The sequence below is a fragment of the Chlorocebus sabaeus genome, chromosome 22, assembly GCF_047675955.1.
Source record: "Chlorocebus sabaeus isolate Y175 chromosome 22, mChlSab1.0.hap1, whole genome shotgun sequence".
In the NCBI taxonomy this organism is placed as follows: Eukaryota; Metazoa; Chordata; class Mammalia; order Primates; family Cercopithecidae; genus Chlorocebus; species Chlorocebus sabaeus.
In genome coordinates this window covers 89,347,142-89,362,918 of record NC_132925.1, presented here as the reverse complement: position 1 = coordinate 89,362,918, position 15,777 = coordinate 89,347,142, and the positions used below count along the sequence as shown (strand labels likewise).

Here is a 15,777-nt window from a genome sequence, read left to right as displayed (position 1 = left end):
CCCAGGTCACATAAGGACAGGCAGGGGATCCCATGGAGGACAGCAGGGCCCAAACTCCTGGAGAAGGAAATTCTGATTCTCTCTTGGGGACTGGATATGGCAGGGTGTGGGCTGGGGTGGCCACCCCGACTTAACCCAGCCAGGACCCTGGCCTGAGCCTGGGCACAACTTGTGTAGACTTGCTCATTAAAAAAAAACTGCTTTATTGAGAAACAATTTATACACCGCAAATCCACCCAAATAAAGTATACAATTCAGTGGCTTTTAGTATATTCAGAGTTGTGCAACCATCGCCACAATCTAATTTTGGAATATTTTCATCACTCCGAAAAAGAAACCCTGTACCCATTAGCAGGCCTTCCCTATCCCTTCCCTTCCCAGGCACCCATGCATCTACTTTCCATTTCTATGGATTTGCTTATTCTGGACATTTCATAGAAATAGGATCACACAATATGTGGTCTTTTGTAACTGACTTCTTTCACTTAGCATAATGTTTTCGGGTTCATCCATGTTGTAGCAAGCATCAGGAGACTTCATTCCTTTTTTTTTTTTTTTTTTTTTTTTTTGCTTTTAAAGAGATGAGGTTTTTACTCTATTGCCCAGGCTGGAATGCAGCGGCATGATCATGGCCCACTGCAGCCTCGATTTCCTGGGCTCAAGCCTCAGCCTCCTGAGTAGCTGAGACTACAGGTGTGTATCACCATGCCCAGCTTCGTTCCTTTTTATTGGATTAGTTTGTCTTTGACACAGGCTGGAGCAACTGCAGGTATGCCTCTGATCTGGTGGAAGCTTGGATGCCTCTCATTTACATACGACCTTCCCTGGTCACTTGGCAGCTGAGAAGCCCCATCCCACCTACTCTCCCTTGGATGAGTTGATTGCCAGGGGTCCACCTGCTTTGTCATGGCAGCCCAGCACGTTCCTGTTACCCCTCAGAACTACAGTGGCCTGAGGCTGACAGGCACAACCTCTCTGAATATAGGGGCCCAGATGAGGGAGCAGAGAAACATTCAAAGCCATGGGCAGAGCAGCCCTCATCCTTACATGGCCTTCTCTGTGGGGCTTGCAGAGCCCCTCGACACTCCCTCCAAGAGAGCCTGCAGCCTACCTCAGCGGCAGACTCCACTAGCAGCAGGTCACTATCCTGACCAGGAGCCCATCCAGGGCACCACCCATAAACAAACCTGGGGACCCAGAAGAATGGGAAAACCCCAGGCCCAGAAGGAGGGAGGGGTAGGGCCTGCCCCAGTCCTAGCCTCAGGCTCACACATAGCCCCAAGACTCCAAGTCACCACCTCTCATGCAGCTACTCCAGAAAATATCATCCTGTTCCTCCCGCGGCTGCCCACATTCCATGTGGGCACAGCCCTGCTGATGCTGGCCCAGCTGAACTCAGCAGGGCCATGTGATGAAGGCTCGGGACACTGCCCTCATGGTGCAGGACCTCTCCACCTGGCCCTCCCTCAGCGCCCCCCCAACACACACACCTACCTTCAGGGCCTGCACCTTCCTGTCCAGCAGGCTCTCAATGTCCCCCGCCACCTTCTCCACCAACTTCTGAGGCTCATTCTCCTGCACCTCAAACAGGTTCCGGTTGTCCTTGTAAATCTGGAAGGAAGCAGAAGCCAGGGGTGAGACCAGGTGGTCCCATGTCCCCATGCCATGGCCCCTGCATACCCCTCTGCACAGCTCACCTCAGCACAGTCCTCACCCACACCCAGACCCTGTCTTTGGCCTCCGAGAGAGGGCATGGAAGGCCAGTGCCCCCACAGACTTGAAGGCAGGGCAAGGCCAGGGGCTCCGTAGCTTGCATCTGGGATGAGAGCCCAGTTTAGGTCGGTCGTTGTGGTTGGTGGGATGGGGTTGTCACGGCCTTCTCTGGGCCTCAGGGCCCCCCCTTTCAGGGTCATAAGCAGCCCCCCCTGACTAGCTCAAGGTAACTGTGAATAGCAGAGGGGAAGGGTGGGCTGAAGAGGAGGCAGGAGGTTGAGGGGAGATGGAGTCAATAAGCACACACTACACACCCCATCCCAACAAGAAGATGCTCACATCCATGCATGTGCACACACACAGCCACGGCTCCGCACTGCTCAGGTATCTGGACCCCTTTTAGTGGGTGCTGCCCCAGGGCTCTTGCAGAAACTAACAGGAGTGCTGGGCAATCCTACTGGCTCCTCTGTCATTCAGGGCACAGAATATGGGGAATGGGGACCAGGGAGGAAGGGGCAGGTTGAATCTGCCCAGCCTTACTCCAATGGGGGTGGGTCGGTGCGCAGGCACACGTGGCAGTGTAAATCTGATGGTGTGTGTGTGTGTGTGTGTGTGTGTGAGAGTGAAAGAGAGAGAGAGAGATGGCTCAACATATCCATTTGTGTGCATGTGCCTGCATGTTGGGGCTGGGGTGGGGTTAGAATCTCTAACCCCCCAGGGGCTTGTGAGTCTTAGGAGCAGATTTCTGCAAGCGTCTTTGTTCACGGCTGGGTCTTGGGTGTGTGTGTGTGTGTGTGCGTGTGTGTATTTGTATGCATCATATACCACGGCATGTGTCTCCAAGCCTGACTGGGTCCATGTGTTCATTCAGGTGACCCAAGGAAGTCTGTGCCCCAAGCACAGGCTCCTTCACCACCAGAGGTCACAGAATAGGCTGCTGTGACTGAGCCGTGCCACCAGGCTGAGCAGAAGTGGAGGGATGTGGAGCGACAGAGAGGAGGTGATGAGGGAAGATAAGGAGGAGGGAGAGGCAGCTGATGAAAGACAGACAAGCAGTGAGAGATAAGGTCGCTAGAGTGACAGTGAGAAGGCAGGGAGATAAGACCTTGTCATCTGACAGGGGGACAGGGTGGAGGGGGTTGGGTGCTGCCAGAGCCCCTGCCCTGCCGCTACCCAGTGCCTGGCAGTCCAGGGGTTAAAGCACCGCACAAAGCCGGCTCAGGCAATCTTCTCCTCCTCCCGCCACCCCCATCCCTCCCGGCTTCTCTTTTCTTTTTGTCCTTCTTTTAGAACAAAATAATTTGTGGTGAAGTCGCTCCTTCCAGCAGAGCAGTGGCAATCAGGGGGCGAGACTTGAGGCCTGGCCACATGGCCAGGAAAGAGACAGGCCCTGAGTGAGTGCCAGGCCAGGATGTTCCCTGGGGCCCTGGGCCCTGCCTCAGGACAGAGATTCACAGAGGCAGACAGTGATAGAGACAGAGGGTGAGGAGGGGTTGGACCCTAGGGATCACTGAGGAAAGGCAGGGAACCTAGAGCCTAGCACCTTACTGTTGGGGAAACTGAGGCACAGAAACAGGAGAGGACAGGTCAAGGCCAGGTGATTGAGTGGCAAAGCCAGATACCCCATCGGCTTTCAGCCATCCTTGATAGATCACTCTGGGGTGTGTGTGGCCATGGTCTCAGTCACATCCACCGATGCCTCTGGAGAGTGGCGCTGCAACCCACTTGCACCAGCAGGGGGCACCGCTGCCCGGCTTCTCCTGGCTTGTAATGAAGTTCATACCTCAGACTCTGTCAAGGTCATTCTCAGGTGCAGCCACAGTCTGGCTGTCCATGGCTGTGTACAGCCCCAGGATCTGAGGCAGGACCATGTGGTTCTCCTGGGAAAGTCCAGGAGTCCCTCCTCTTGGGCTCCAGGGTGCCCCTTGCAGCCTGGCATGGTGACTGTGCTGGGGATCAGGGGGCTGCAGAGTGAGCGGGTCTCTAGGTGGCAGGCCCACACCTCAGGGCACCAACAGGTGACGTGAGGCCTTGGAAGCTGAGTCTCTACCAAAAGTCACTCATCTCTGAACCTCCATGACTAATCTATTAAATAAGAGAACAGTAGTCCCCACCTCTTGGGCTGGGGACAGCAAACCCATGCCTTGAGCAGCCTGTGCTGTTGTTACTGCTATTGTTTGGGATCACCAGAATTCTGCAGATGGAATCATAGTCCCTCCCTGCCCCCATTCTCTCCCTGCTAGATCTGTACACTTGGGGCTGTCCAAAGCCATCGGCTGCATTCCTGAGCTGGTAGCCTCAGTCTCCTAGGGTCTGCCCACCTCTAGCCCCACCCCCTTCTCCCAGATTGGCCTGGGCAGTCTCCCACACTGGAGCCACCCTGTCCTTGTCTCCGACACCTCAGCCTCGGCCCCAGAGGTGATAATGGTGGAGCCCAGACACTGGGACGCCACTGATAGGGCACAGCCATGGCCAGCTTCCTTCTCTCTCTCCCAAGCACCATGTCTGTGTGCTGTGGACACTTGACAAATCCATATGCTGGATTCTATGTCCAAAAGCAGAGCTCTGGGGCCAGCTGGGCCCAAGTCTGATTCCTCACCTTCTGCCTGCAGCTGCAAGAGCCCTCAGGGCCTAGGGATGCATCCACTGTGCTTTCTTCCTGTTCTATTTCTACCGGAGGACCCACCACAGCATCTTTCTGCCAGCCCTGGTGCCATCACCTGGGGCCCATCAAGCCCACTGACCTATCATGTGACTGCAGGCTTCTGGGTCTCCAGCCCAGGCCAGTTCCCACAGCTATACCTTGACTCACACTGTCTCTGCATCCCCTCCACGTTGCCCTGCTATCTAAATCCTCTCTAGGGCAAGGCCAGGGAAATGGGCTGGAAGGGGTTTCTGGTGAGAGGAAAGCAGAATCCCAGAAGTGCAGGGGCTGGTCACACTGCCAGCCAAGCCTGCTCCCCAATCCCAAATGAGCCCTTGAGGTACAACAGTCCTCGAATGATAGCCCCTAGTGCCACAGCCCTCCTCTCAACATTCCCCTGAACTTGCCCCAATTGTCCCTATCTTCTAGGGTGGGCCCTGAGCTGAGCCCCAAATCCCCAGGAGATCTAAGTGACACAGCCCAGCAGATGGTCCCACCCTGGGAGAAAGGTCATCTCTACATTGATGTGGTCCAGGGAGGTGTTTTCCACCTGCAGGCCCAGCAGGAGCCCAGAAGAGCCCAGGGCAACTCCAGTGCACAGACTCTGCCCAGGGCTAGCCCCACTCCAGCCCCAGCCTCTAGCCCTGGCTCCTCGGGCCAGCTGGGAAGTGGCAGAAAGGTCAGGGTGCACCGGATGCAGGGCCTCAACCACCACAGCAGGATAGCAATGCCCGCTGATGTCCTTGGCCCAGAGAGGTAATTAGAAAAAGCCAACTGCTCCCATAGCAGCACAGCTGGCACAGCCCCACCTCTGCTGGACTGAGGAGCACGACAGGGCCCAGCCGATCCCAGGGTGCCCCAGCTCTGTGCCAGCAGTGATAGGGAGGAAGAGGCAGCAGCTTTAACCCACAGAGAGTGCCAGGATGCTGGTGGGACAGGGTGGCAGACTGGAGCCAGGTGGAGATGCGGGAGAGGACTGAGGAACAGGGAGAACAGGGGTGGCTGATGTCCCAAGGGACAATTCAGGAGTCTGTTTGGAGTCCCTTGTTCCCAGGAATCCTTGGTTCCCCACCCTGTTCCACGTACTGGTGACCATGGCTCAGCTGGTGCCCTCCTCCCTTGAGGGCACTTCTATCCCACCAGTGATGGAGACCTGCCCCTCCACCTCTCCCCTCCCCCAGGGCTGGCTCTAGCCCCAACCCTCTCTCAGCTCTAGCAGTTCTTTAGTTAGGCATCAAGGCAAGTCTGGCCAGCTCTCCGGCCTAGGGCTTCATAGGGCTCGTGGGGCTGATGCCTCCTTAGAAGCCCCGAACCCTCCGCCCAGCCTCCTGCTTCCCCCATGACTCTGCATAAGTGGGAGGCAAGCCTGGAGGACCCTTGCAGGAATGATGACCTTGGACAGGAAGCCTGCATGCTGGCAGGGGCAAAGGGAGCCAGCCTCGTTCCCACAGCTCCTAACAGTCCTGCCCGGGAGACAGGAGTCCAGCTACTAGCCCCAACGTGTCTGGAACATAGACAGCCACCACAGGAAGCTAAAGGCCTTAGGACAAGCGACCTGGACAGGCCCCAATCAGAAGGTATTTTGCAAAGTCTCAGAAAGTCAGCAGCAGGGCACCCCAGACCTGAGCTACCACCAAACTTGCCTAGGGCAAGGGGGAAGCTGGAAGGGGAGAGGAAAAGCAGAGAGGAGAGGAGAAAGGAGAACGGGGAAAAGCAAGGAGGAAGGGCCAAGGGGGCTGCAGGAACAGCCCTGTTTGCCCCGAGTGTTAGCTCTGGCTGCTCTGAGGCAGGTGCTTTACACACGTGACCTCACTGATCTCCTACAACCCCTGAGGAAGGTCCATTCTGATCATCTCCATGTGGCAGGGAGGACACTGAAGCCAGAGAGGTTAAGGCACATGCGAAACTGGGGTTTGAACTGGGTCAAATCCAAAGCCCTTGCTTTAGGTCATACTCTTTGTACAGTTCTGTTCCCTGCCTTTATCCCTAAACTTGAAGGCAAGACCATGGGAAAAGAGGCATAGGGATGAACTTCAGGCACAGGCCTCAAGGGTTTGGGGCGGATGCAGGCAGACGCTGAAAGACTGTGGCCCCTGGAAGGTGCGAGGGCCATGCTAGAGGGGAATGAGGGGAAGACTGGCAGGGCCAGCCCAATCGACTAAGCACCCACCCAACCCTGGGAGTCAAAACAGGCACTCGCACGCAAGGCTCCTCTCCGCAGTGAAGGCCAACAGCCCTAATCTCTGGAAAATTAAATCAGAAAGAAAATGGAACAAGAAAGATTTGACGCAGGCTTGGCCCTGCTGCCAGCTGTCTCCTCAAAGACCCAGCTCACCTTGGGGCTTTGCCAGGTGCTCCAGCACCCCTGGCCTAAGCCCTGAGGCATGACTCCGGGGAGACTGGCGCTCCACGCCCCCCTCACCACATTTCACCACAGGGAGCAGCCAGGTCAAAGTCTTAACTGCCCATTAGGCCCCTGTGGGGAGGGCAGCCAGTGGACGAAAGATGGTGGGCGAAGCCTCCTGAGGCCCGACCCAAATGAACAAGCCCTGGGGAGGAAACCACCTCAAGAGGCCACAGGGTCTGCAGTTGGAGGTCGGGGTCAGCTGCCAGACTGGGCTACACTCATGTCAGGGATGTTAGGTGGGTGGCTGAGGGTTTGTGGTGGCTTAGGAAGCCTGAGATGGGCCAACAAGGAGGTAGGGGAGTTGGGGACAGGTAGTGACCAGTTCAAGGACCTTAGCCCGTCAGGGCAGAGCCAGGTCGGGCCCCCCACCTCACCCACCCCTTCTAGGCTGCTAACCTGGCCTTCTGCCTCCGTGAGAAAATACAGGGTATTGACATAACTGCAAATCCACCTTGAAGACTGGAGAGTTGATGGGGTAGCCAGGCAGCTGGGAACTCTCTACCACTGACAGCACCTGGGGCAGATCCAGGACAGGCTGCACCCCTCAGGGCTCCCCTTATAGCCTAGTTCTTGATGGGACTGAGGGGCTGCCCCAGGGTGGGTGCACAAAAACCCTAATCCAGCCACAAGACTGGGTGTGTGACTGACAGCTCCCCAGGTGGGGGCTGAGGCCAGTCCCTCACCAGCCTGGCACAGGGCTTACAGTAGGGCAAGGGGCCCCTGGAGCCCTCAGGGCACACTATTGGTGCCCAGGTAGGGGGTTGTGTGCCACTCAGTTACATGCTTCATCAGCTGCTGACATTTGCCAACTGCCATGTTAGGTTCCTAAGTGGCCATGCCACACTGCCACTATCCCAGGTGGGGTGGCCCCATGGTCAGCTGTATATGGTGTCCTGTCACACACAGGTTTTGTACACTGTGATGTTGGTTGTCCCATTAATAATTCCCCTTCATATCTAGTAGAGAATACCTGGGATGAACACCCTCTCTAGAGGGCATCACAGACACAGAACCAGGCCATTACAATCGGCCTGCACAGGCTACAGTGGAAGTCACACAGCAGTGTGGAAGCAGGGAGGAGGGTGCCTGGCCTGGTCTCCTGGGTGGGCGGCCCATTCATAGCACTATCCTCCCCTCCCCCCACTTCCTTACATCCCCACTGGAACAGCAGAGATAGAACAGACCTCATCCCTGCCCTCCTGGGACTCTCTATCCAGAGGGGACAGATGCCCAGACAGGTGGCAGCAGAGGGAGGTGTGCAGGAGACACTTGGGAGTGGGGCTAGTCTGCTCCGGGGTGGTAGGGGGCAAGAAAAAGCCTGAGGGGGGCTTTCCAGGGGAGAGGACATCTGAGCAGTCTGAAAGGCTGGGCAGGGCTTTTTGTGGGTGGATGGGGCAAGGGAAGCTTGGCAGCAGTAGCGCCAGGTGCAAAGGTTGGGAGAAGCAGGGATAAGGGACTGCTCAGTGGCTGCAGAGGGACTTGCTGGGGAACAGAAGCTGGGGAGACAGGGTGTGAGGGCAAGGGGAGCAGATACCCAGGTGGTGGGGACAGGGGGATCCTCCAGGAAGGAGGGATATGTGATTGACCACAAGGTAAGAAAGGCCCGGTGGCTGTGGTCCCTCATCCTCAAGAGGCAACTTCTAGGAGCTTTCACCAGGAGGATTCCCTTCACAAAACTCACAGGGGCCTGACGCCCCCACCACCACCCCCAACAACGCCTCCCTGTTTTTAAAGTTAAAGTTTAGTTGACTGTCATCCATTACCGCAATTAGTACATTATGTCTAATTATGCAATTAGTGTAAAAAGTGCACTTGCCGCTGAGAATGGGAAATTACGCTGCCTCGTTACGCTGTAAAATCCATGTCATAAAAAGGCTCAATCTCTTGTTTTTCAAAAGACACAAAACCCAACACAAAACAATAAACCAAATCCTCCCAGCCAAGCAAGGGCCAGTCTGTGCCAACCTCCCTGTGCTTGCCCCTGTGCAGAGCCTGCCTGTGAGGCCTGCCCTGAACATGCCCCCAGGCAAGGTGCCACCCACCAGAGACACTAGGCATGGCCCATTCCTGAGTGTAGCCCTTTGCTTCTCTGAAACATATGCGAATTTCCAAACTGACTTGAAAACTGGGGCAATCCTGATTATCCATTTACACCAAGCCTGACTTGAGTGAGGCCTCCAGTGTTAAGGCCTGTATCTCAGGGGAGAAGTCCTAGAGGGAAATGGTATCCACCCAGCTCTAAAATGAGAGGTCCTTTCTCCAAGGTTCCTGATAGCTTCTGTGAACAGGGTTGCAGATTCCAGCTCGGAAGCGGGAGGAACTTTCTCACACTTAGGGCTCCCAAAGCCTGAAAGCAACACCTGGATAAGTAGTGAGCCCCCCGCCACAGGGACTATTCCAGCCCAGCTGTCAGGAATGCTGAGAAGGGATTCACCCATCATTAGCCAGCACTGTGGCTGGATTCCAGGCTGCCATCGTTAGATAACAGCATTCCTATGGCCGTGTGCCTATGTGAAGCTTGCAGTCTGTGACTTTATCTTCCCTAAGTTCTGGCTCCCTTTGTGGTTACGTGGATGCTCTGGGGACAGGTTGGGAGTGAGAAAGAATCAAATGAGGTCTCCCTACTACAGAGGTGACAATCCCAAATGGCCCTGGGCATGGGGGCTAGAGAGGGGGCACACTCCAGTGTCCCTGTGTGCCTATGCCAGCGTGAGGTGCACTCCTGTGTACCTCAGAACAAATGCTGCAGGACCAGAGCCATCCATGATGTTATCTCCAAAGTCACAAGTTAATGCTCTAGCATGGGCTGCTGACTGCCTGCCCAAGAAGCACTCTCCCCAAGCAGCTTCCCTGAGCCCCTGCCTCTGAGCTCCCATCACTCCTTGATCTGAGATGCTTGACTCAGGCCTTGGGGTGGGTGGCACAATACCATGGAGACAACTTCACAGCCAAGAATCTGCCCTGACCTCCTGGGATGATACATGACCTCCTGCAGGTGCCACTGCTGAGTGGACAAGGTATTCACAGAATTCACAGAGCAGAGAATCTGAGGCATGGAGACCCACACATCCCAGGGTCCATGAGGCACTGGTTCCCTACAATCTCACCCACCTGCAATTGGCATCCACTGGTTCTGGGTGTGCTGAAATATTGGAACACTGACCAAACCCCAGAGAGAAGCAACTACTGAGAAAGCAGCTGGGGTAGAAGGGAGGAGGGCATGGACCCCACTGGAGGGGCATCTGTTGCCTGAACTCAAGACAAGTGTCCCTGGACAGTTCCAGCCTCCAGGCCTTTGTCTACTCAGATGGGCTGGAGAGCAGGGGAGACAACTCTGGCATAGCACAGCCACATGGACACCAGCCATGGAGACTCTCGGGGACCCCATCCTCTCAATGTGGCCTGGAATAGCATCGGGTGGGGAATTTGAGCCCAAGGTGAACCAAACTGCAGGCAAGAACCAGGGGCCCCTGTTTGCTCCCCCTCCCTGAGTTGGGAGCCGCCGGCTGTCGAGGCAGCTGGGAGGGAAGCTGTGCCCAGCATACCAGCTGGCACGGGGGAGTGCGAGTAAACATACCCGCACTTTCCCAACTCACAGAAGTCGCCGGGTGGCGGCCGGCTGGTGTGGGCGCCCATGTTTATGGGAAGCAGATTGTTTGTGTCGGCGTCTGGGCCCCCTTGCCACCCACCCTGGCTCTGCTCTCTCCCGCTGCCTCCCCACCCAGTTGGCCCTGCCTTCCTTTCATCAGAACTCTTCAGCCTCTTAACTGCAGAAGGATAGGGATAGTGATGACAGGTCCTCTGTGTGGCCAGACAGGGCTCAGCGCATAACCCATGGAGTCCTCATCATTTGACAGCTCTGGGAAACAGAGAAACTGGCTGCAGAGTACAGGCAGTGAGTGGAGGTGCCTGTGGCACTGGGCTTCTGAGACCCCAGCCATCTGTTCCAGGACCCCACTGCCGCTCAGTTCTCTGGCCCGCAGACAAGCCTGGCCTGCCCTTTAGTCCGTTCACCACCTCGAGCAGCCCTGGCCCAGCTTGGCCTCGGACAAGGACCCTGCCCTCGCAGCAGGACAAATGGCCCCCTCTACCCTACAACAGCCCAAGTAGACAGACAGACCCAGAGTCGGGCTGCTGCCTTGCCATCTGGTGTCTTCAGCCCCTTCACTCTCATGCCTCCATCTTCGGATATGTAAAACGGGTTAAAGCCCCCCTTACTCACCTCTCAGGACTCAGGGACAGTGGGCTGGGAGGGTGGGAGTGAAGGGCTCTGGGAGCCAAGGTGGGCAGAGGCTCCAGTGGACCCTTGGTGGGCTAGAGGGGACGCCCAATCATGTCTCAGCTCCAGTGGGTTTTTTTTTTCTTTTTTTGAGATGGAGTCTTGCTCTGTCGCCCAGGCTGGAGTGCAGTGGCCGGATCTCAGCTCACTGCAAGCTCCGCCTCCCAGGTTTACGCCATTCTCCTGCCTCAGCCTCCCAAGTAGCTGGGACTACAGGCGCCCGCCAACTCGCCCGGCTAGTTTTTTGTATTTTTTAGTAGACACGGGGTTTCACCATGTTAGCCAGGATGGTCTCCATCTCCTGACCTTGTGATCCGCCCGTCTTGGCCTCCCAAAGTGCTGGGATTACAGGCTTGCGCCACCGCGCCTGGCCTCCAGTGGGTTTCAATGGGCCATAGAGCTCTCGTAGCAGATGAAACAGTCACTGTGGCCCAGAGTCCTCGTAGCCCAGAGCTGTAAGGGAGGCGGAGCTTGCAGTGAGTCGAGATTGCGCCACTGCACTTCAGCCTGGGCGACAGAGTGAGACTCCATCTTAAAAAAAAAAAAAAAAAGAAATTCACCTCGTAAGTGCCTCATGAGATGGAACTGAGGCCAGGGAGCAAAGGGCAAAATCTGCTTTCTCTGCATCACCTCCATCCACCCCTCACAGCCCTGATAGGTCAGGTAAGTAACCTTCTTCAGGGGCTGGGCAGGTCCCCCAAGGACTCCAGAGTGGCCAGAAACAGACCTTGTCCCAAAGCCACCAGTCAGGCCCTGGGGGTGGAGATTACTGTAACAAGGGCATCCAGAAGGTGGTCAGCAGCTGGCTGGCTTTTCATCTTTCATCTTACAGATGAGGACACTGAGGTGGACATCTTACAGATGAGGAGGGTCAGAATCTGCCCAGAGAGGAGACTTCCCAGTCTCTTGCACCCACAGCCAAGAATGGCCAAAAGCCACAGGTCTGAATTTCCGCTCTGCCTTTAAGCAGCCTCGTGGTTTGGCTTGAGCCTTCACCCTCACAGTCTGCAGAGACCTGAGCTACCTCAGCTAGGCCATCCTGGTATTCCTCAAAGATGGAAGGTCAAGTGTGGGGTGCTGGTGGCTTTTCACGGGACTGCCTTCCAGGGTTGCTCCCAAGGCCCTGAGCACCTTCCCTGATCCACTCTGTCCTGCAGGGACCAACTTTCCTGGCCTCACAGGCTGGAATTCTGTCCTGTGCTGCTGAGACTTGCTAAAGATGTCACCACATAATGACAGCACCAATGACAGCCCCGATCACAATAAGAGGTGCTGCTGAGGCCCTCGGGCTGGCTGCTCTTGTGAAAACATGAGATCTTAGCATGGCAGGTGTGGGAGATAAGGGTGGGGAGATGAAGGTAAGCCCAGAAGATGAGCCCATGGCCTCTCATGGTATCAAGGGCCTCTTTTGGGGCAAGGTGATCCCAGGGACCTGTCCTGTACCAGTGCACAAATGCAGCTGCAGGCACGTGCACTTGACCTTGCATACCAGGTCACATGCACTGACCTCACCATATTCACACCCAGGACTCAGGAAACCCCATGCAGATCTTGCTCAAGTCTCACAGAAAAGGCACCAGAGCCTAGATGGGCCTGTCCACTGTCACTGGATATATGGCAGCCCCAGGCTTGCGTGAGGTTCTGTGGGTATCCATTCATACCTCAAAAAGTGGTCTGTGGCCATCTGAAATGTTTTAAGTAGTCGAACTTTGCTGTCTCAGATGGTTGGGGTTACCTCAAGGTCATGACCCTAAATCCTGCTGAACACAACATTGGAGGGGCTCCTAACAGCATGGGTGCTGGACCTGGTTGGGGCAAGGGCATGGCCTGACACACAGTGGCCTCTGAACCAGGGTCCCAGGAGAGCCCAGCTAGGCTCTCCCTTCTGAGTTCTTGATGCAGCTGACCACAAGGCACCAATAAGGCAGTAGGCAACAGAGTCATTGTGAATGTGCAAGCAAGTGTGCAAGGGGCCACACCATGCCTGGGCCATCTCATTTACCTCCTCTGTCAGCACCTCCTGATGCCATCTTACTCCCTCCTCTAATTTTTCCTTTTTCTCCTACTTCCAAATTATAGGCTCTTCTTAAATTTTATGTATCCTTGTAAGTGCCCTTAAATCTTCTGTAGAACAAGTCGGAAGCTAAATAAATAAACAAACAGGACCAAGACACGAAGGCTTTGTATAGACTGAAGATACACTGAGGACAGGCGCACACTAGGGACATGCATGCTCTGAAAACACATGCACTCTGGGGACACACACCCAAGGGAACTCAGCCTCTCCCATCATTTACAGCCTCTCCTGGGCTCTCACAAGAAAGCTCCCACTTTGGACCTGAAAAATGCAGGGGTGGGGTTACCACCCAAAGCTTTCCCAGAGCTGGGGTCAGTGATCTCTGGACCCAGTCCATAGGGGTGCTCCTGAGCAGGCTCTGGCCCTTCTGTACCTCAGTTCCCCCTTATTTCACTTGGGGGGAAGAGGGACAATCCCTGGCACCTCCAGCTCCAGGTTCTCTCTCGGTATATGCAAAACTCCAGTAGCAACGGGCCAGCATTTACCTTCCTGCATCCGTGCACAGTGTTTGCCATGCAAACAAACTGTGCAAACAGGACTGATGGCCTGGCCACACTGGCAAACACCATGAGGGCCCTTAGCCTGAACAGCCATGAACTTCTAAGTTAAGTGTGCTACACTCAGGGGAGGCAGACGCTGTGCCTGGGCCCTGACTCCAGGTATGCCACCTCCTCGTTGCCAGGTTTGGGGGCTGCGGGGTTGGGTGACAATTATAACGGGATTAGCTGCCATTACTGGTGGGTCAAAGTGAGCCTCCACACCAGCCATCCATTGCATCAAATTCTCACAAGCCCCAGTTGTCCTTATTTTACAGATGAGGCAATTGAGGCACAGAGAGTAATTGGCAGAGCTGGGATTCAATGACTACATGGACTTACCACGTGCATGAACACAGACCCTGTTTCAGACTCTGCCTCTATCTCCCCAGCAGCTGGTCTCCAGCCTGTGGGATCCTGTAACTCCTCCTCAGGCCCAACCCTGCCCCTGACCCCTCCTTTAGGAAGCCACTCTGACTACCCCTTCAGCCATGTCCATTGGGCCACCTGCCCCAGGGCTATGAAAGTCAGTGGTGTCAGGTGAGTCTCGGGTTCGTAAACCCCATCCTGTTTTGAACGTCCATTAAGAGCTGTTTCTCAGACAGTTGGGTGAACTCTCCCAGGAAGCCAGCCCCTTCAGGATAACAAGCCCCTGATTCATCAAACTGGTGCTGTACACCAGACCCCAAGGGCTCATTCACCCAATCTGTTTGCCCAGAGGGATTGCAGGGGCAGGGAGAGCCAAGGACAGTTCTGAGCTGGGCCCAGGGGGTAGGTGGACTTTAAGGAGGTGCTTCTACTTGTAGGAAACCATCTTTGTTTGTAAGGTTGGAATTCTAGGACCCTAGGCTACAGGTGCGTAAACTGAGGCCCAAGTGGGCAGGGTAAGCAGGAGTAAAGAGCCAGGATGACCCAGGCTCCAGCTTCTCACCTCCTTCTGTGCTAGGAAGGTCAGAGAAGACATTACAGGGAAAGGTGTAGCTGGATGGGCCAAAAGGGATTGTGTATCTTCCCAGCAGGGGAGCAGCATGCAAAGGTGGAGGGGAAGACAGGCTGGCGAGGAGAGCTGCCTGGGGAGGTGATCCACTAGCAGGCAGGGGCAGCTCTGACCCTGACCCTCACCAGGAACTCACTGCCTGTGTAAATTCTGAGAAACTGTAGGGTCGTCTGGAGGCTGCAGGCTGGAGGACTGGATCCCCACATGCAGTTTGACCTTGTCTCCCCCACCGCCCCCTTCTCGTGGCCAGGTGCCCATGGGGTCTTGGAGGCGATGGTGCCCTGGGCTTCCACATCATCTGTCAGCAACCTCCAGCAAGAAGGAGGGAGGCCTGCACTTCTAGCTCTGTCAAGGGCTCCCTGAGCAAGGAGGCGGTGAGGGCAATGACGCCAGGAGGACACGAGCGAAACAAATTGCCCTGATTATGTAAGGCAGCTCTACTTCCTCCTTCGCAGGGAGAAAACTGGGAGCTAGGTTCCTCCCTGCCCCGTGTCCCTCCCATGCCACTGGACCTGCTGGGAGACCCCTCAACAGAGGCTCACTCAGTCCTACCCTGGGGCCTGCAGGGACAAGTGGCCTGGGTTGGTCTTGCTCAGTCATTGCTCCTCCAGTGTCTTTGAGCATACATGAGCCCCTCCAGGTTTCCTGCCTACACCCTGAGCTGGCAGCCTCCCTGCCTGCTTGCCCAGAACTCCACACCCCAGGCCTCTCCCTGCCCCAGTTACCATGGAGCCTGGGGAACTCTGAGCTCCTCCAGAATCCAACCAAGGTCCCTGCCATGCCGCACCCTGAACAGCTCAGGGATCAGGTCTGCTCTTCTAAGTGCCCCACCGAGGTCTAAGCAGGAAGCCCTCCTTTTTAGGCCCCAGAACAGGCTAAGAGTCAGACCAGTCATATCCTCAACCTGACTCTGGTCTGGACTACCCTGTCCCCTCCATGAACAAAATCTAGCCTCCCCCAGGGCCTTGAGCCCTCTGAGTTGCTATCACTTCCCCCTACCCTAGGGCCCTTAGGGAATGCTGGAGATGCCCTAGGCTGAAGCTCCTAGGTGGTAACCATGTGGCCCCTCCTTGGCACAAGGTAGGCAGTCCCTGGACAGGCTCTTTAACCAGTCAGGCCTGGGT

General features: G+C 55.8%; 1 protein-coding gene across 11 annotated transcripts in view; it reads right to left on the bottom strand.

Annotated features, from left to right (window-relative positions):
* Positions 1-15,777, bottom strand: part of CACNA2D2 (calcium voltage-gated channel auxiliary subunit alpha2delta 2) — a 140,480-nt gene that overhangs the window by 69,272 nt on the left and 55,431 nt on the right. For all 11 annotated transcript variants that reach the window (XM_007984355.3, XM_007984356.3, XM_007984357.3 and 8 more), the window contains exon 3: positions 1,495-1,611. In XM_007984355.3, coding sequence (XP_007982546.1) covers positions 1,495-1,611 — 117 coding nt within the window. The remainder of the gene's footprint in view (positions 1-1,494; positions 1,612-15,777) is intronic.